This window comes from Alexandromys fortis, unplaced genomic scaffold (assembly GCF_014885135.2).
Source record: "Alexandromys fortis isolate MF-2015 unplaced genomic scaffold, M_Fortis_MF-2015_v1.1 scaffold_93, whole genome shotgun sequence".
NCBI classification, from domain to species: Eukaryota; Metazoa; Chordata; class Mammalia; order Rodentia; family Cricetidae; genus Alexandromys; species Alexandromys fortis.
This window is the reverse complement of record NW_026067970.1, coordinates 955,677-977,231: the sequence shown is the minus strand read 5'-3', so window position 1 is coordinate 977,231 and position 21,555 is coordinate 955,677. Positions and strand designations below refer to the sequence as shown.

Below are 21,555 nucleotides of genomic sequence, written 5' to 3'. Positions count from 1 at the left end.
TGGCTCGGAGATGATGCTTTTCTCTCTCCTTCCATCTGGCAGTGGGTTCAGGGGGCCTCTGCCTGGCAGGCTCCCAGTCTGGTGCTTTCTCTCACCGGATGGAAATGCCTCCCACAGACAACAGCTCTCTGAGCAGATTTTAAAACTCGTTTCTGCCTCCCTCCAAGATAAAAGGTCATTTTTCTTCATCACTGTGGTCCCGTCTCACTGACAGAATTCCCTCAGAGACAGACATGGCTTTGGTGATGCAGGCATCATCAGTAGGCAATCGGGTCAGACTGGGGAGTCACATGCTGCTGTGGCCCTTCCTCCCGTGACTGTCGTTGGTCAAGCTGCCACTCCTTTCTTGTCACTACTGTCCTCACCTGCCTCTCAGGACACGTGGGAAGATTTGATACATATTGTGCATAAGGCACTTAAAATACTGCTTACCATCTCCTCACAGTTGCTACTGGACTCTGTGAGCAATGCCTGCGTTCTTCCTCATGAAAGAGGGGTAAATAATCTGTGACTGTTAAAGTGTGGGAGACCGGCCCCCCACTGCACCTATTAAAGTGTGGGAGACCGCCCCCCACTGCACCTATTAAAGTGTGGGAGACAGGCCCCCCACTGCACCTATTAAGTGTGGGAGACAGGCCCCCCACTGCACTTTAATTAAAGTGTGGGAGACTGCCCCCCACTGCACCTACTAAAGTGTGGGAGACTGCCCCCCCACTCCACTGCATCGATTAAAGTGTGGGAGGCTGGCCCCCACCCTACTGCATCCTTCTGCCAGATTCCTTTCCATAGCTGGGCAGTTTGCTGGCCCGAGGACCTCAGTCACATGTCGCTTGGAGCTTTATTCTGGGCTGGGTCTGCAACTGACTGCTGCATGATTCATTCCCCGCCTCATCACATAAAGTAGGACGGCCCACTGCGTCTGTGGCTGGTTCATCCAGGAGCCATCTTTGACATCCCCCTCTCTTTCAGTTTTGGGGATCACTTTGAGTGGAACAAAGTGACCTCCTGCATTCACAACATCTTGAGTGGACAGCGGTGGATCGAGCACTACGGTGAAATTGTCATCAAGAACCTGACCGATGACTCCTGCCACTGCAAAGTGAACTTCATAAAGGTACCTCGAGAGGGCTGAGCTCTGGTGCTAGAGGGCAGGGCAAGGTGGCCAGAGCACAGGCTGTCTTCCACACTGTCACTTGACTGGGACCTTCACCCTGCCTGCCTCCCCTACTGTGGGCCCTCAGTGAAGAGCCCGGGGGGCTCTTTTATAAGACGTCATCAGACCATGTGACACAGAGATACATGAAGGCGTTGTGCTAAGTGGATAAACCAACATGAAAACATGTATTCTATGTTATTGTATTGTCTATTCCAATTCCATGGATCACCAGAACAGCCAAGGTTAGAGGAAAAGAAAATAGAGCAGGGGAGGATAGAGAGTTTGTGTCACGGGTTCAGAGCTTCTGTTTAGGAAAATGGAAAAGTTCTAGAAATGGAAAGTAGCGGCAGTTGTACAACAGTGTGAATGTACTTCATAGTTTTGAGCTGTGCATTTGAGATGGATGAAATGAAGCCAGACTTGGTGGCATGTGCCTGGAATTATAGCGCTCAAGAGGTTGAGGCTTGTGAATTGCGAGTCTGAGAGCAATCTGGACTACGACGTGAGACTGTCATGACAGGAAGGACTTGGGGCGGGGACCGCTATGCTTGTGTGTTTTGCCACGAGGCAAGGTGCGACCAACCGTTCCCTTTACAAAGCTTTCCACTCACTTCCATCCGCAAGTAGACACCTGCGTTCTCTCAATGGCCCACGAGGTTCTCTCACCCCTCGGAATGCGTGTGCAGCCGTAGTGTGCATGCGCGCGCTCACACACACTCACACACCCTCACTCCTCCCCAGCCCCAGCTTCCACTACCCGCTCACTCCTGTCTGCCTCCTAAGCCACTGAGCACACTGCCCGTCTTTCCTCCCTTCCTCCCCACGGGCCTCTTTTCCGAAGATCCTGTGGTCTCCACCTCACTCTGTCGTCCGCTCCATTTCACCATCAAATTTTCTTCAAGGTTTTTGTTACCACTGAAGTTAGCTTCCTGGTTCTTTCTTTCCCAGTCTGTCTCTCTGCTCCCCTCACGCTCCTTGCCAGCCCCAGCCCCACAGGAATAAAAACCTGGTTGATCCTGCTCATCCTACAGCCCTGATTGGCCCTCAATCCTAACAGCTGAGGCCTCAGAATGCTCAGATAGATGAGAAGGCCAGCCAGGTGCAAGAAAATATATAGGGCCTCTCTCCAGCTCCCTTAATCTGGGACCCACCCCTTTCTCTCCCTCCTAGAATTACTTCGCTTTTTAAAACCTCGTGTACTTAAAAGTGGCTTTACGCCACAGTCCTTGCCAAAGGATGTTTACATTTAACTAAGATCAAAATCCTAAATGAGTGCAAATCTGTCCAGTCCTCTCTGTGCTGCCTGTGACCCACAGGGGACATTTGTGTGGTCAACCAGGCAGCTGGGGCAAGAATGTGTTCCCTGAGTCCAGGTAGATGAGTTCTCCGCATCGCCTCAAAGGAATGTACTCACCCCTTGTCTACCATTCACCTGGTCTCATCTTTTCAGTACCAGAGAAAGACTGAGTTAGTTTGTTTGAGTCCAGGCTGGCCTCACACTTAGAACCATCTTCCCGCCTCAGCCCTCAGAGTACTGAGATTACTGGCACCTACCGTCACTTGGCTTTACAAGAAATATGTGTGTGGTTATTTGAGATGGTGTCGTTATTTAAGATGAGCATTGGGTGTTGAAAGAGTATGGGGGCGGACACCAGACTCCCGTGGGGCTTGGCTGTGTCTCCTCTGTGGCTTCCCATCCAGCCATCAGCGTTTGTTTGGTTGGTGAATATCGCAAAGGGAATAATTCTGACCCCTGCTTCCCAATAAAACATAAGGGTTTGGGATCCTCTCTTCCCCCGCCACTTTTACAAGGCTGGAGAACTCAGTTCCTGGTGTCTGATTCACTTCCCACCTGCATTGTCCCAAAGCTTTGCAGGAGAAAAACTGAACCCGTAGAAAATGACCTGGAAACGCCACTAAACTTTCCAAATACAGCTGCAGTTTCCGCTGAAAATAGTGCTGGGGCTTTTGATTTATGGAGAAATGCCTTCTGTTTGTGACAGTTTTTAAGAGTGGCCAGGTACTTGGGACAGTTTCAAAGCATCACCTCTAGGGAGTTGGCACTCCCTCTGCTGGCCTGAGATTGGTACTGCATAAACTAGACGTCGCGGAGCTATGCTTTAGGGAGTTGGGATCAGCAGCGTTGAGCTGAGCCATAGTCAAGCTGCCTCTCAAGCCACTACTGATAAATACTGAGACTGCAGCTGGAACGGGCCCGGAGGGAAAAAATAGTAAAAATTGCAATGTCAAGTAACCTCCTTAACTAGTAAGCAAATGACTGTTTTCTTCAAGTAAAAGGAATTATGAGTTAATTTTAAATCGTAGTAGCGAGAGCGCTCAGGCTTTGGAATCCCAGTGACATGCCTGGGACAGCTGCTAATACACTAACCAGTTAGCACTGGCTAATGCACTTGGCGAATGCCTAAGAACTGAGTATCGCTTGCGTTACATAAAGCAAAGGCAGAAAAAGTGAATATCTACACGCATGTTTGTTATTAGGATAGTAGCTGTACATTTTACTAAATAGCTAAAGGTATTTTATTTTATTTTAAATCCAGAACCTGGGCAGACTAGAAAACCTGGAAATGAATCCACATCTTTACACTTAAAAAAAAGATCCCAGTTGCATGTGCCGACAAAGGACAGTTTCTTCGGTAGTGCTGCTGGGACCCCTGGATAGCCTCGTGCAAAAGAGGAAATATTTGCAATCTGTCAAGGTGTTAAAACGCAAAACATAGAAAGGAAGCCAACTCAACGGGAAGAAAATAGTGGATAACTGGAGAACTGGGTGTGGCAGGATGCCCCGGTCAGACCAGCTCCTAAACTCAGATGGCTAAAGCAGGAAGGTCACTGTATTGAGCTATAGGGCAGGAGCCTGTCTCAGAAATAGAATGCAGTCTATGCACAGACAATCCATAGATGCTAGAGAAAGTGCAGTGAATCCGGCTTGAGGCTACAGGCTCTTGCTGCAAGCCTCCGGATTCAGATGCTGTCTCCAGAACCCATGTGGTGGGAAGAGTGAAAGACCTGGAAGCTGTCCTCCGATTTCTACACGTGTGCTGTAGCATGCTCAAGGACACGCGCACGTAAGCCAGTGTTTTCAACAGAGGCACACAAAGCTAGAAACACAGCTCAGTGGCATGGAGCCTGCCTCCCAGAAAAGGGGAACAAGTACACACAGACGGATGAATGGACACTCAGCATCACTAATCAATCACCCAGGATATGCAAATTTAAAATGCCGTGAGATGTCACCTCACTCCCTCTTATAACAGCTCACTTCGAGGGACGGTAGTGGTGCAGGCCTTTGATCCCAGCACTGGGGGTGGTGGTGGTGGCAGAGACAGGAGGATTTCTGAGTTTGAGGCCAGCCTGGTCTTCAGAAGGAGTTACAGGACAGTCAGGGCTACACAGAGAAACCCTGTATTGGGGGAAAAAAACAAAACAAAACAAAAACAAACAAACAAACAAACAAAAAAACAGCTGGCACCAAAAAGATGGAAGGTAGATCTGAGAACTGAAGACATGGGAACCTTGCACGCTGCAGAGGGGACATGGTGCAGCCATTAGGGAGAAGGAAGGTCCTCAAAACACTGAACTTCTCTGGGGCCTGCAGTCTGACTCCTGAGTAGACAGGCAAGGGACATGAAATCCGTGTTCTTCACATCACTGTTCACAGGAGCAAAGAAGGGATCCACCTGAGTGTAATCAACTCAGATACAATGCAGAATCTGCACCATGGAATACTGCCCAGCCAGGGAAAGAATGAATGAAGTCCTGTCGTTTGTGTGTGCGTGCACGTGTGTGTGTGTGTGTGTGTGTGTGTGTGTGTGTGTGTGTGTGTGTGTGAAATAAGCCAAGCTCATAAAAATATAACATCATCTCATCTATACGGGGAACTAAAAATGTTGACTCCTAGAAGCAGAAAGGAGGGTGGAGGTAAGGCTTGGGAAAATTACTGATCCAAGGATACAATCTTTCCGAAAATACAAGAGCACCACTAACAATGTATCTATAGTCTTGAAAATTGCCAACCATGTTTTTTTTAAGTGTCCTCCCCAAAAAAATGTGAGATAAAATATGCTTATTAGCTTATGTTTAGCCATTCTACAATGTGTACATATTTCAAAATGTTATTTTATATATGATAAATACATATAATTTGTATTTCTAACTAGATAAGCAACCCATAACACTCTTATGGCATTTTAAATTTCCCCTGAGATATAATGTCATGGAGTTCAGGCTAGCCTCAAATTTGACTTGCAGCTGAGGATGACCTTGAACTCCCGATCCTCCTGCCTTCTTTTTAAAAGAACACCACGTGACCTGAACTTAGTTCTTTATCTTGCTTTCTTTATTCCCCCATTAAATAGTTGTAATAAGAGGAGCCAGAATCTTTCTCAGACCATTCTCATCTGCATTCTAGGCAAAATACTGGAGCACTAACGCCCATGAGATCGAAGGCACGGTGTTTGACCGCCATGGGAAGGCTGTGCACCGGCTGTTTGGGAAATGGCATGAGAGCATCTACTGTGGCGGCGCCTCCTCCTCCACGTGCGTCTGGAGAGCAAGTGAGTGTCCATCGGATCCCAAACACGGGGCAGGACTGGGAGCTGTGACGGGCGAGTGCTGCTCTGTCTCTGGCTGCGGTACCGGCCCATCCAAGTCCTGGTCATGCTTACAATAGCCCCTCAGTTTGGCTGCTAGGTTCCATCCTGGGTTCTCGGGCCCTCAGAAAGGAGCCACTGTCCATCCAAGGGTGGCCTAGAGGGCTCTAGGGTTCCCATCACACCTGGGACTGCCACAGGCTTTGTTGGAAGGCTGGTGAAATGCAAGGAGGAATTCCCAAGCAAAGGTCAAGAGGAAAATGTCACTAGAAAAACAGTGACCTGAGCTTCCCAAAGCATGCATGATCCCCAAATTGGCCCAACCCCAAAGGCCACTCTGGTCTCCTTTGTCATCCCAGAAGACACAGCCCCTGGAGCAGCTGTACCAAGAAGGCTGTGGAAGCCCATGGCCTCCACCAGCAACACTTTAGTCTTCTGACTGAAAAGTCAGAGTCATCTTACGAAACCCCTGTCCTGGGATAAGGACTCTATGGATGGGTGTTAGTCTGATTAAGGGAGGGAGATAAAGGTTGGAGAAGGGAAAAGAAAAACCGCTGTGTTTGTCACTGAAACCGTGGGGCTACATGCCATGTTTAATAAGCTGAGGGGTGACAGCCTCCTGTTGTTACCTCTACAGCCTGCATGGCTCAGAGACACAGGTCAATGAGGAAGCATGCTACATGTGTTGGCTCCCATGCATGTAGATGGTTGTCACAGCTCAGCATGGGGTCACCTCACTATTGGCTGCAGGGAGGAAGAGGGGGACTAGAGAGCTTTTGATCTTGCACCTCCCTTTTCTCAAGAATGAAGCATTTCCCAGGATTCCCAGCCAGCGTGTCTTAACAGCACATCAGCCTGACGCGGGTCCTGACCCATCCCCATGCCAGCTCGGGGCAACAGGAAGGCTCAGTTCGCCCAAGCGTGGGCTTGTGTTCCGTAAGGAAGAGATGTGGCTGCAGGAGCAGCAGCGTCTCGTTGTCGGCTGGAGCCACATCTTCCTCCATCCCAAAAGTTGCCGTGGAGCTGGATGCCGTCTCAGCAGCTGCTTCCCTAGCCTCAGAGGCACATATGCGACTGTTCACGCTGACAGTCGCTCATTTGCTGGAAGCTGCCTCACTGTTACATGCCTGTTACATGTTACAGTAACACAGCTTCACAAGGTTAAACAAATGCAACGCATCTTTGTATCATTGAACAAATAGTGCACAGCATGAACGAATGTAACACACCTTCAACGAGCACTCCACACCAGTTACATCCTTACCATTCTTCCTTGACATTATCTCTGCGTGAGCCTAGCGTTCCCCTGGCCCGTATTGAAGGAAACCTCTGTCTTTACCCTGGTGGGCGGGGTCTCAGGTGCTAAGCACTGCATGGAGCTTGGCTCCTGTGTTCTAGCTTAGGATGGGGTACACAGGTAATGGGACTTTGGAAGCTTCAAAAAGCAGGTCTGTGGCAGTGTTCACGGGGGACATTGACAGGTGGATGTGGGACCAGCAAGTGTTATGACTGTCTGGGAATCTCCCTAGTCTGCGTTGGATCTCCCTGGCGTATACCTAATTCTTAGCGGAGATCCAAGTTAGGGCAAATCAGAACCTAATGTTCTAACCCCAGGATGTGAGATTTTAGGGTCTAAGACTTTCATGGGGAAATAAAATGAGGGGAAGGGGGAAGAAAAGGACAATGTGTACCGACAGCCCTCGGGGAGTTCTGCAGTGGGACTTGGCTAGTTTAAAAAAGGCCTAGTGGGTTTATCTATTTGATTTGATTTTTAGAACGTGTGTGTGTGTGTGTGTGTGTGTGTGTGTGTGTGTGTGTGTGTGTGTGCAGGGATGTGCCTGCCACTGCAGGAATGTGGAAGACAGGGTCGACTTTGTGGAACCAGTTCTTTCTACCATACAGGTTCTGAAGTAAGCTTCTCAGCCTTGAGTGGCATCTCCCTGGGCCCCTGGTGTGCATATTTGAATAACAAATTCTGCAATAGCTCAGATCAGACAGCCGCTCTACAGCCCTGAATAAATTCACTAGAGGGCCAAGGGAAAGAGACCGTATCCCTGAGATAGAAAACTCAGACGGGAAAATCTGTAGAGAAATGCTCAGTAGCTACTTGTTAGTCAGAATATTTTAGTAGATAGGAAAGAGTTTAGAGTTAGAGATAGGACTTAGCTGGTCTGAGGTGAGAAAGGTGGAGGGATTTAACTCACGCGAATGAACTGCGAAGGAGCCCGGGTGGTTTGTTTCTCTTGCAGATCCCATGCCGAAAGGCTATGAGCAGTATTACGGCTTCACACAGTTTGCACTGGAGCTAAATGAGATGGAGCCATTGTCACGGTCTTTATTACCACCCACCGACACTCGGTTCAGACCAGACCAAAGGTAAGGGTTTATTCCAAGATCTTTCTCTCCAGAGACATTTAAAACAATCTACCAAGGGTGGTATTCACAATTGCCTGGCTGCCCAGAGCCTGAGGTGGGTACTGTCATCGGGTACACAGGGACAAAGTGGCGGCTTCAAACATCTGTCTCAGAGGGATTAGAACCCAGACGTCAATCCTTGTGTGGTGTGTCCTCCACATATCTGTAGGGCCCCATCTCTACTGAAATATCAGAAAAGAAGGGAGGGCTATTTTGAAGAATGTCACTGTGTGTAGTAGTAATAAGAAATTGACTGTTTATTTGCCATAATCAAAGCACCCAGCTCTCCTGACCCCTCAAGTTGAAATGATTTTAGTGCATTGGGCTCTAAATTTGGATCCTGGGCTTGCTGTTAATCAGTTGGATGGTCTGTGGCAAGGCTTTTCCTCTTTCCCCACCTCAGTTTCCTATTCTGCAAGACAGAAAGAATAATCTCCCCCAAGCCTTCTGTAACTGAGACTCAAACTTTAAAGGCCACATGAAAGGAAAGATTGCTATGTATGATTTAACTTTTTTTAAAAAAAAAAGTCTTAAATAGAAGTGTATAGCCAAATTCACAGATAGATGACCAACATGGATCGGTATTTACAATCTTACAGCATGGATTTGTGCGAGAAATCAGTGCGATGTCACCTGGTAGGGAGAAAACGGACTTGGGGACATGAACAGTCCATGGCTAAGAGGCTCAGATATTCCTTAAACATGGAGAGAAATTCATTTTTGCTCAGAATTTTTTTTAGATATTAATTTTTAAAACCAGGTGAAAATACATTCTTATCTTAGATCAGAAAAAAAAAAGCAAAACAAAACCTGTCTGTGGCTGGTAACAACAAGCTATAATATAAACAAGTGTATAATATAAAAAGGGGAATATGAATTGCTTCACTTCCTTATAAAGTGTAGTGTTATAATGTATCCTTTACAGACTCACTCTTTTGTCCACCCATCCTAAGTCTAGAAGTTTCTTATGCAGATACACTTTTCTGTGTGAGGGTGGGTGTTGTCTAATGTCGTTCCCTGCAACATTAAATGTAGCGCTAAAACTAGCAGGGACAGCCCGATGTCTACAGGTAGAGCGCGTTTGAAATAACGAAGATATGTCCACAAGGCTGAATACTATAGAGCTATTAAAAATGAAGATGTCCAGGCACTGCTGCAAGAAGCTCTCTGAGATGTGTTGCTAAGCAAAAAGTAAAACGCAGCAGAGCAGTTTTGCCACCAATTATGCTCTTAAAATGGAGGGCAGAATCTGAATATGTGTTTATATTTGAAAAGTGCGTACCAGGAAATGAACAAGGTGGCGCTGCCTGTCGTGGAAGAGTGGGGTAGCAGAAGACTGACTCGGGTTTCTCTAGTCTTTGAATCCCGAAAACATTACCTGTTCAAGAAAGGTCATCGTCTTCTGGCCCAGAGGACCGCATCATGGGTTGACAAAGGGACTGGGTGCAGGCGATCTTGAATAGCCACCCTCGGGCATAGAAGTGGTTGGTTGTTGTTTTTTCAGTGACTGTTCCTTTCCTCTTTCCCCTCAATGCCCAGGCTTCTAGAAGAAGGGAACATAGAGGAAGCTGAGGTCCAGAAGCAGAGGATTGAGCAGCTGCAGAGGGAGAGACGGCGGGTCCTGGAGGAAAACAACTTGGAGCATCAGCCCCGCTTTTTCAGGTTTGTGCAGAGCTGTGGTGGGGGGCTGAGAGGTCCTGCCTGTGCTTTCTGGGTGCTGGTCCACTGCAGACAAATAGTGTCTGCATGGCCGTCACTGTCCTCAGACAGGACTGGGGCCTTCCTCATCGCCTCCCTTGCTTCTTTCCCTTGGCTCAGCAGCACCACCACCAAGAGTTCTTCAGTCAATCCCTGTAGCAGAAGAAAGGGGCATTGTCAGAAGTGGTCCTAACACCCAGCATCTGCCTCGGAGGCTGGTTGCTAGCAGGGCTAGGTTTTACATGTTGACCGGCTAGCTGATGACCGCCCTACTGTAGAACTCAAAGTACCTACTATTCTTAGACTGGCAGTCCCAATATGTTTGTGCTTGAGTTTGAAAGAGCTGATTGATCATTACTTTCACAATAGCTTTCTGGAGTTGGGCATGGGTAGCTTGTAATCAGTCATACTGGCAATCCCAGCACAGGGGAGGATGAGGCAGAAAGTTTGGTGAGAATGAGAGGCTAGCCTGGGCTATAATGTGAAACCCTTTCTATAGATAAATGGACAGACAGACAGACAGACAGATGATTTGTTGAGACTGTTTGTTTACTTAAAACTGTAAAAGGGCTGTGGGCAATGGCAGCCCTTCACCCTCTCCTGTTCTTATTTTGAATGGGAAGAAACAGAGGCTCAGAGAGTAGAGGGGGTTGAAGAAGGACCCGATGGAATCGTTCAGATGGGGCCATGCCTCTCCTGAAAAACCTGGCCATGCTCTATGTGGCTTGGGGATATGTAGAGGATGCCCGCTCCTGGTGGGTCCACCCCTGACCTGCAGCCCGTGGTTTGCTGATGTTTGGGGTAGGTCTGGTTTTGTTTCTCAGTCTTCCGGGCAACAGGCATGGGTTCCAGAAGGCTGGAGGGACGAATCCTAGCATCAGGGAAATGTACATATTTGGAAACATTGAAAGAGCCGTCCTGGTGGCACAGACATGTAATCCTAACACTCCGGAGACTGAGCCAGGAGGATTGCAAGTTCAAGGCCAGCCTAGGCAAGTTAAGAATGACAACAGAATCAAAACCCTGCCTCTAAAAATAATTAAAATAGCACCCAGAGCATATGCTTTATTCCTAATGGAGCTTAACTGCCCTTAGTAGGGCAATACTAAGATGAACTGTCATCCATCCCCACAATAGAATGTCATTCAACCGATTAAAAATGAGTGAGAAACCCCATTGCTGAGGTCATCAAGCTTCCCTATAAAAAGCAGATGTTGCTGGCTTGGCAGGCAATGAGGCCTCTGCAATTAGCCCAGCTGTTCATCATGAAAGTAACCATAGGTAATATTTAAGGAAATGGGTAGGGTTGTGTTCTAATAAAACAGTATTTCAAAATCTACAAGGCTGGGCATGAGGTAGAATAGTTAGATAGCATTCATAAGGCCCTAGACAGGATCCTAGCATTGCAAAACACACACACACACTGGAGGCTGAACTGGGTCCTTGGGCCTTAGTTTGCTGACTTACTGAGGAGCAGCAAAGACAGACATCACACATCTTACTGCGTGAATGGAAAATGATCTCCAGCATAGACCGTGGTATCCAATGCCCAGTGGGCAGAGCGCTGCCCAGTGCTGTGAAAGGGAGGGAGGGCAGCGTGTGTGGACGCGAGCTTTCTCTGGAGGGAGGGCAGCGTGTGTGGACGCGAGCTTTCTCTGGAGGGAGGGCAGCGTGTGTGGACGCGAGCTTCTCTGGAGGGAGGGCAGCATGTGTGGACGTGAGCTTTCTCTGGCAAAATAAAGCAGACAACACCGCCTCGGCAACAGACGTGAGGTTGGGAGGTAGGACGACCCCAAAATGTAGACTCGGAATCCTCTCATGCCTTTGGAATTTCCATCTAAGTAGCAGGTTATCTTTGCCCAGAGGAGTTCAACTGAAAGTTCTCGGTCCCAACTGGTGTGGTATCCAGTTCCAGTTCCTTTTTGGTGGGCTCTATTTGACTTGATGCTAGCTCAGATTGACTTTGATGAACCTAGTTGATTGTGTAGTATTCAGTCATTTCCAGTGTGGTGGCTATTATTCCAGCCCTGGACACACTAAGAGAGACAGAGAGAGACAGACAGAGAGAGCAGGGAATTGGAGAAAGACAGAGACAGAGATGTGCTCTCAAAAGAACCACCTTCCCAGCCTCCAGGTTTAAGTACTTAATGTCAGAAGAAAAAAAAATGGCTGCCAGCCTGCTGACATCACTCCAATACCCAAACAACAGGAACAGGGGATACTTCTGGAACGATAGTGGGAAGGGGAGCGGGTGGGGATGGGGTGGGGAGGAAGGACGTGATAGCAGAGTTTGCCAGAAACCCAGAAACTGTCTCATCTCTCACAGGAAATCCAGCGACGACACGTGGGTGAGCAACGGGACCTACCTGGAACTGAGGAGAGACCTTGGCTTTTCCAAACTGGACCATCCCGTCTTGTGGTGAAAAAGTAAAGAAAAAAGATATGTTAATGTACTTCCCCACATTTGCTTCCGGAAGCAGCACACACCTGTGTCTGTACGTCTAGAATGATCCCTTGTTGCTTAGCATAGCAATGTGAGCACTGAAGTATGTGTTTTCCTCAGTAAGTTTCTCTACAATTTCAAGTATTATCATGATTGTTTATATGAATGTAGAACACCTCGGTATTTCCTTTTATATATAAACTATTTAATAAAAATGAAAGATTGAATGTTAATGTGTGGGTTTAAGAAAAAGAAGCTTTAACACTAATTTCCCAAAGGAGAGGGGGGACCAGATCAAATTTATGCCTTATAAAAATCACGCCGGAGAAAACAACCATCTCCCAGGTGTGGTAAGAATTAAGAACACCCAGGGTTGCTCACCCGTGCCCCAGCTCTCCAGGTTTAATTGGGAGCTGGGATATCTTTTTAACCCCAGACAGCTCTTGAATTGCTCAGAGAGAACAATTCTGCTGGTGCTGAAGTACCAAGAATATTTTCATTTGCATTTTCGTGGTTAAGGCATCTGTGTAAGGTTAGCGGGATGCATATTTTTTTTATGTAAGTCGGGCATGGCCCATCTGGAAGAAGAGGCCTTCTCTCCCTGTAGTTCTGTTCCCTTCTATGCAAAACTCCCTTCCCCCTTAGAGAAGTTGTACTAATCAGAGAGATCTCTAATAATTCAGTGTCCTGATGGCATCCTAGGGGGGCAGAAGGCATCTTGTTTTTTTTCTCAGTGAGAGCCGAATCCTTAACAATTTAAGAACTCCACTTTTAGCTTCCTGCCCCACCCCGGGCTTCGAAGCCCGCCTTTGACCCTGATTGAGGATGGAATGTCTCCCCTGTAGTACAAGACCTACGGTAAATGGCCTGCGACCTTCTGAAGCTTTAGTGAAGTCACTGGTGGTCTGAAATAACCTGGCCCGTCCTTCTTCCGTGTGGCATTGGTATTCTCTACCTCTCGCTAAGCTCTGTACTTCTCAACCGTGTGTCGACAGTTTGACCATCTGCCTTATAGAGGAACACCAAGCATTGCTGTTCTGTGTCGTCCCGAGGAAGCCGCAAAGGTTTTACCTCTTCCTTCTGCTCTCTTCTTGTTTAAACACTCTGAGGTCCCAGATAGGAGCTACCAAACGGAAACCATTGTTCCCATGTCTTATGTCACAATTTGATAGAAGATTGTATGCAGTAGCTGAATTGTGTTAGCAAAAACCATTTCGACTTCTGCCCAGAGCACATTAATACCAAAGCCTGATCGTTAAGCCTTTGACTTGAATGTCTGTAACAATTCTATGAAACATTGTGTGGAATGACAGGGTAAAGAACTTTCTATAGAAAGCATTTGAGGGGGCCTGTGAGATTGACTCAGCACGTAAAGGCACTTCCTGTTCAAGTCTAGCAGCCTTAGTGTGATCCCCAGGACCCACAGAAAAGGTGGAGGAGAGACCCGACCCCGTGGAGTTGACGTGTGTCAAAGCAGATAGCCGGCTGAACAGCACCGAGTTTTCACAGTGGAGTGTTGAAGGTGAATTGGTAGTCTTTGGCATCTACGAGTGACTGTCATTTTAAACAACTCATTAAATATTGGTTCACTTATTCCATTTTATGGAGACATCAAGACGAACACAGTGGGAATCTCATTTCCATTTCTAAGCAGCTGGGTGGCGCAGCTCAATTCTTTAGCTCCCATTTCTTCTTCCTTTCCTTTTAAAGCCTTATCCACATTTTGCTCACAGACATGAGGAAGCAGGCTGTAGGTTTAACAGCTCTCAGTGGGGAAACAAATCTGCTGTACACAATGTGAGGATAAATGCAGAGTTTTAGTAATATTGACTGTTAAATAGACCTGCTCCGGAAGCTGACTCAAAGGAGACAGAAAAACAACAGAAACAAAACCCCTAAAAATATACCACTGGGAATGGGCGTCGCCTTGTGGTACCAGTTGTTTGCTAATTCTTAGATTTTCTTGTGGTGTAATTTCTGTTGATTTCAAGCTTTATTATAGGATCCCACCAACAGCTAACCCAAATGTCACCTTGGTAGTCACCTTATTTGAACCAGGGACAGGAATGAACAAACATGTTCCGGAACCATGCGTAAAGTCTCCCCGTCACTGCCAGCATCTGGATGAGGGTTTTCTGAAATGCACTGATCTGGAGATGCAACCTTGTATTCGAATCTTAAAACTCACTGCAGGAGGGTGGAAGCTGCTGCGTTCCTTCTGTCCTGTCTAACACCCCCTTCCAACAAGTTTGTCTGTGTAAGACTTGCTTATTTTATAAGGAAAGCAGAACTGTGGTATTGCTGAGAAGAACTAAGGTGAAGGTTAAGTTTCTGGACTCTGACTTTCTCAAATACATACCAATCCCTGCTCCATTTGATATGACGCTTTCAGCCTCTCTCATCCTAGCTATGCTATTTCAAGTTAATGCGAGGTTACAGATGTTCTCCTGTCTATAGAACCTGTAGTGTTCCTCTTTTCAGTACTCATGACCCAAACCGCAACGCATCATTAAGGAATGAGCATCTTCAGTATAACACAGGAGAAGAGCAGTTTCCTCCACAGGTCCTTGGGTACCTGAAGGATGATATTTCCTCTCCTCAAAGGTGGTAATAAAAGCCTCCATGCAGCTTCTTCCTGCAGTTCACGCTCTGATGCTAGGATGCAAATGGTACTAATTAAACAGATGCAGCTCCCCTCCCACACGTGAGGGGGAGTCTGGTACTAACTAACTAGATGCAGTTACTTCCAAGACACTAGGATGAGTCTAGTAGTAACTAAACAGATGCAGTTCACTTCTAAGACACTAGGATGAGTCTGGGACTAACAAAATAGATGCAGTGCACCTCTGAAACACTAGGGGGAGTCTGGTACTAACTAACTAGATGCAGTTACTTCCAAGACACTAGGATGAGTCTAGTACTAACTAAACAGATGCAGTTCACTTCCAAGACACTAGGATGAGTCTGGTACTAACTAAACAGATGCAGTTCCCACTCCCACACGTGAGGGGGAGTCTGGTACTAACTAAACAGATGCAGTGCACCTCTGAGACACTAGGGGGAGTCTGGCACTATACAGATATAGTGTACCTCAGACTCAGGAGGGTTCTGTATTAAATAGGTGGAGTTTCACCTTAGGATATCAATACAGTTACCTACTCAGTAGCAAGAATGCCTTAGCAGTTCCCCAGTCTTCCTGTGCAACTGGGGGGCTCACTAAGGGAAAACTACAAAAACTGAGTTTTTTAATGTTTACTTCATTTAGGCTGATGTTTTCCTTGTACCCTATTTTTAACTACTTCCAATCAATCATTTGCTCAGCCTTCTAGCACTGTCCTTCATCTGTCCTTGCCAGATTTATGATGAGATGTTTTATTCTACCCAAGCCAAAAATAGAGGCAAGGGTTTCTGTGCTTTTTAATGTAGGCTTACTGTGCACTACAAGCTCTGACTTCCTCAGATCCTCTTAGCTACCTAAGAGCGATAAGTTGCTCTCGTGATTTTTAGGAATAACAGCTACAGTGTGTGGGCAGAATTTATCTGAATGTCTTTAGTTTTGATATCAACATCAGCATAAATCTATTTTTGCTAGCAGATTAAAGCTATTTTCGCGCGCTCACTTTTCTGTGTTGTATCGACTGTGACTTGGAATTTATCTTTCTGTTGAAAGCCTACATATCGAACAATATCTGCAACTCATGATGGTCTACTACAGTGCAAGCCGGTTTTAAGGACTGGTTTTAGGGGATGTGGCCATCAGAAATGACTACTCATTCATTTCATTCATGATTACTATTATTTTTTTAATCTTCCTCTGTTCCCCCCAGAGGATATGCTTTTGGGGGAAAATATTGATACTTGTAAATCTTCTATGTGACCTTTTGTAAAGTCTAAGACCTACCTTGCTGCCCCTCCCTGTCTGGCTTCCCAGAAGCCCCTTTCAGTCTGTTGTCTCTCCACCCCGGTGTGGCTCATTGGCTGGGAATAAAGACTATAGTAAGGATCACTTGTCTCTGTTTTTCCTGACTGTGGGTAGTCGTGGGTGGTGGAAGGGACAACACGATGCTTCCTAGAGTCTGTCTGGAGGAAAAAGCCTGCTCACCTAAAGGGACAGATCCTGAGGTATTGAACTTGGGAAACCCTGGGTTGCCATAGTCTTCTACCCTGCATGTCCCAGTCACCCTCAGCTTTGGAATAGGCACTAGGAGCTCCAGTCAGGTCAACTCTAGTGCTATAGAAATACCATTTCCTGTGTGTATAGTGTGAAGTGGAAGTGTGCTGATTACATCTATGTGGTCACACCAACAGTGGCCGATCCCTCTCTCCTATCCAAGTTACATTCCCGAACATTCACGGAACTTCACTTGGTGCAAGTCGGTGTGTCCCAGCACCCTTCAGAATGACGTGGCGCTAAAAGAGCTCAACTTTTTAACATACTGGCTGCTGTTTGCGCATGTTGGTATCAAAGCATCAGGATGCCAACAACTGAGGAGACAGTTTCGTCATGCTCTCGTACCCATAAAATCCTCATGTCGGTGTAGTCACCGTCGTCAGTGAGGAGCAAGGCAGGACCATATCCCTGCATCCTTCTCATACGCTTCAGAGCAGAAGTCCTGCCAGGGAGCCAGAGGATTAAATGAAGCGTCCAGAGCAAGATTAACCAGGCAGGAAGCCATTACTGCCTCAGTGGCAGCTCGAGCTCCCAAAATAGAGACACCATCAGAAGCGTGGTTTTGAGGTACGTGTGCTTTGCCAGACAACCTAGAGCCGTCTGGAAGAGCTATCCCTGCCTGGGTCTCACATCAACCACTCGTGTAATGGTTTTAATATGCTGAGGGGAGGCTCCTTAACTGCCATCATTTAAACTCATAGACCAGAAAGATGCATTAATTAAGATGCTTAAATTTGATTAAAGTCCTGGGAGTAATTATACACATGTATGTGCATGCATGTGTATACACACACACACACACACAATTTCCCCCTGGGGCTGGGACACAATTGTCTAAAATTGTCATGCTGCTAGGGACAAATTTCTTTCATAGATTCTATGTTTTATAGTATCTTTGAAATTGAAAGTGGGGACTAGGTGACCTTAGATTTGACCACGATGGAGCGTCTCTTTGTTGCCCAGGATGAACACTACAGGTGTGTGCTTCCATGCCCAGCTATTTCTCGGGTGCTTTTCAAAAGGGCTGCACAGAAGGAGGCCCCAGCTGCTGCTGTGGTAGAGTCTTGGGGACACATTTATAGAACAAGGAATGGTTCTAAACCAGACATTTCTCCACCTTCAGAAGCCACCCGTCTGGTGGCAAGCTGGTAGGTAAGTCAGTCGTCACCATGGACTCAGAAGGCGCTGTCACTCACATTGTCACCATGGATACAAGTCTCTGGGCACATCTGTGAAGGAAATTCTTGTCAGGTTAATTGAGGTAGGGAGAAGCACCTCATTGTTGGCCGGGGTCTTGGACTGAGTGAAGGGGACACAGAGCTGAGCAGGAACAATCATCTCTCTAACTGTGACTACAATGTGACTAGCCCTTGCTCCATGAACATCCCCACCATGGTGAGCTGTACACTCAAACTATGAGTCAAAGCTTTATGGAAGTAGGGTCTTACCTTCTTCTACATGGATCCCAGAACTTGAACTCAGCAGCAAGTGTCTTTTTACCTGCTAAGCCATCTTGCCAGTGCCTCCTGCATGTCTTGATATGTGAAGTGACAGATGTTCTTATTTATTAGGACATTTTTTCCCACGGGTGTTTTTTTTTCCAGCCTAAAGAACACCTGTGGTACCACTGACATGCACGATCACATACACCATGTACTGCTAAGTAGCAAAACACGATGTGGGACCTGAGACATGCGTGTCACAGGGAATGATACTTGCCGACCGAGCCTCCAGAGACTGGAAGATATTTATCGATGATGGATTATTCTGTGTTGTTCTCTCAATAAGGTTACATTTTCCTCCTCAAGGCCACACTAGTCCTCTCTACAGCGCCTCTCTAACCGTATCTGCCACTGGGTGCTTACCAACAACTTCCTTACCCATCTCTCTTGCTGTTTCCACCTCTACTGGCTCACCGCCTCCACTCCTTAGAGTTTCCGAGGCCTCATTTCCCTCAGCATGCCTTTCAACCAAATATACAAATCTGCTCATTTTCACTCTTTCAGGAAAGGCTCACATTCAAATGGGCCAGGATGCTATGCAGGTCATCTCTGTAGCTTCCGGGAACATTGCAAACTGGGTCATCGGGCCGGTTTCAGCCCAGCAGCTGAGGCATAGGTGGAAGGTCACAATGTGACAAACCAAGAAAGAAAGTAGTCCAACTTTGGGGCCCAACACCAAAAGCAAACAACTTGTCATGCTTTTTGCTCTGTTCCAACATTGAGTCCTGCTAACCAAGAGCCTCTGTGGTCTTGGATAACTGGTCAACCTATACCATCAAGCTGCCTTATCTGCTCTTAAAACTCTAGGGAGAGAGACTGGGTCCGGGGCTGAAGAGGAAAACCAAACAAGGCTTCCATCCTAACTGAGCCACTGCATTTGGGATTCTGTGTTTACGTCATCATGCCCTGTCGTATCAGTACAAACGCCTTTGGTCCAGAGAGCCTGCTGACGACATTTTCCTTGTAGCCTGAGCTGAGTCAGGCTGCTCCAGCCTGCTGTCTGGTCTAGCGTGTCTAAAATCCAATCTCTCACTCTCAGCACAGCCTTTTATTTTTATGGGATGTGTCTGTGTATCTGTGTAGCACATGTGCAGGCACCCATGAGATCAGAAATGGTATCTCATCCCCTGGAGCTGGAGTTATAGACAGTTGTGAGCCGCCTAACAAAGATGCTGGGAGCTGATTTTGGGTCCCCTGGAAGAGCAGCAAGCACCCTTAACTACGAGCCATCTCGCTAGCCGCACAGTCTTTTAGAAAGAGCCTTTGCGGAGAACAGATGGGAAAAAGCTGGAGAAGATTCAAGACATAGCAGATTTTTCTTTTTAAAAAATGTTGAAATAAGAGCGGCGGGGCTGCGTCCCCAACACCCCGGCCGCTTGGCTAGCTTATGCCCGAAATAACAGCACACAAACTGTATTCATTTAAAGAACTGCTTGGCCCATGAACTCTAGCCCTTACAGGCCAATTCTCGCACCTGGACTAGCCCATTTCTAATGATGTGTGTAAGCACCCCAAGGTGTGCTTACCGGGAAGATTCTAGCCTATGTCCATCCTGGTGTCTCTGCTCCAGAGCAGAGCTGTTGAGTCTCCGGGAGCAGAGCAGAGTCTGACCTCACTTCCTCTTCCGCCCAGAATTCTATTCTGTTTATTCCTCCCACCAATGCTTTAACCTATGAGGCCAAGCAGTGTGTTTATTACTTAACCAATGAAATCAACAGATTGATATATGACACTCCCACATCAAAAAAAAAAAACCTCATGATATATGTTCTTAAGAGAAAACGGAGTTTGACTTCTGAAATTTTCTGAACCAAAATAAGTGAGCACCGTCAGTTCCCTAGGACCTGTATCAAAGCCAGGAAGTACACTTAGGCTTAGATGGATGCTGGGGTGTGTGTCAAGGGCGGCTCTGGGAAGCCACGTTCAGGTACTAACCAGGAAGAGTCTTGCTGGTTAGTGAATGAGCTAAGAGGTTAGGCCCAGAGCCAGTAAGACCCCAGAAACCTGGCTGTTCCAAGTGAGCCCTCATCTAAGATAACTGGCTGTCTAATAAAAACCAACCAAACAACAAAACCAGGTTGTCACCATGTAGTACATATGCATGTATGTAGGCAAAACACTCGAGCACATAAACTGGGAATAAGTAAATCGTTAGCAGAACAACAGCAAACTAGAGTTCCAAAGAGTCTCTTCCTAAACGGCACTTCCCACCTCTGCTCTCTGAAGTGTCCCTAGAAGGCTGCCACTTGATTTGTGTGCTTTAGATAATGTACAAGATCAGGCTTTGAAGCATCATAGAGATTCAAGAAAAAGGACCACTTATGTGGGCAATTTCAGACTGTCCATGGCTTTGCCTTTTTGTTTGGTTGATTAAAATACTTAGCAAGCTTCACATTTATCCAGGAGTTTAACCTGGCAAAGAAACCAGCATGTTCTAGTCCAGGAAAGCTCCAGAACCCACAAACCGTTTATGGTGGATGTTCTTATTTGGTCACCGAGTCGTGAGGATGCATGGTTAGTATCGTTTTTGCCTTTTAAATGTCTCCCAAAGACCTCTGTTGGAGACTTGGTCCCCAGCCTATAGCACCAGCAGGTCTTGCCCTTTGCCCCTGTTCCCTCTCCCCCTTTCACCATAGATCACATTCCTAAAGCTAGTCCCCAAGGTCCATGCCCTTATTTGGCCACTGACTTATTCCTGAGAAAAAAACCACCAAGGTCCAACAATTAAAATTCATTCTCTGGCTAATATGTCCGTCAGGATTTACCAACCCACCCCTAGCAGAGACTCCCTGCTTTCCCTTACAAGCCTATTCCTACAAAAGCATCCTCCCTGGCTCTCTTCTTGTTTGCTGCTACTGCTGCATTTGCAGACGCCCTCCCAACTTGCCCCACTGGGGTAACAAACACCTTTGTGCTGAGAATCCGGTGTCTGGGTATGTCCTGTACCAACTTGGGGGCCATCCTCCCTTATAAAGTGAGGCCTTTGAAGGATGCTGAGTCATGGGCCTGAGACCTAGAAGGTGATATTGACCTCTGGCCCCTCTCCTGCCTGCTGCCTGACTCTCAGGGGGTGACTGCTTCCCCTGCTTCCCCTGATATGTACCTCTCGTTCACTATGACGTTCAGCTTTACCACAGGCCTGAGAATGATGAGTTCAAGTGACCACAGGCTGAAATGGAAATCACGAGCCAGCATCTTGCTCCTTGTCGCCTGTGCACCTCAGACAATCTTGTCACAGCCACAGGAAGGGTAAATAACACAACTACCTTTTCAAGTAATCAAAGTTTCAATAATTATAAAATATTATAGTAATACAATAAAATGGTTGCATTCACTAGTTTTAGAAATAGAAATTTTTACTGGGCATGGTGATGGTGGTACATACCTCCACAGGCCGAGGTTGGAGATTTGCCATGAATTTTGAGGCCAGCTTTAGCTACACATATAGTGATTAGCAGGTCAGCCTCAGGTCCATAGCAGAGCTGCCTCACAGAGCAAAAACAGGATAAGGAGTGGGAAAATTGTGTGCCTGTCATCCCAGGAACCTGAGGAGGGGAGAC

At 46.9% G+C, this 21,555-nt stretch overlaps 1 protein-coding gene across 8 annotated transcripts in view; it reads left to right on the top strand.

Moving 5' to 3' along the window:
* Positions 1-12,549, top strand: part of Osbpl3 (oxysterol binding protein like 3) — a 163,126-nt gene extending 150,577 nt beyond the window's left edge. For all 8 annotated transcript variants that reach the window (XM_050155461.1, XM_050155455.1, XM_050155457.1 and 5 more), the window contains 5 exons: positions 970-1,114; positions 5,586-5,730; positions 8,016-8,142; positions 9,721-9,843; positions 12,206-12,549. In XM_050155461.1, coding sequence (XP_050011418.1) covers positions 970-1,114; positions 5,586-5,730; positions 8,016-8,142; positions 9,721-9,843; positions 12,206-12,302 — 637 coding nt within the window. In that variant the 3' untranslated portion in view covers positions 12,303-12,549. The remainder of the gene's footprint in view (positions 1-969; positions 1,115-5,585; positions 5,731-8,015; positions 8,143-9,720; positions 9,844-12,205) is intronic.
* The last annotated feature ends 9,006 nt before the right edge of the window (positions 12,550-21,555 follow it).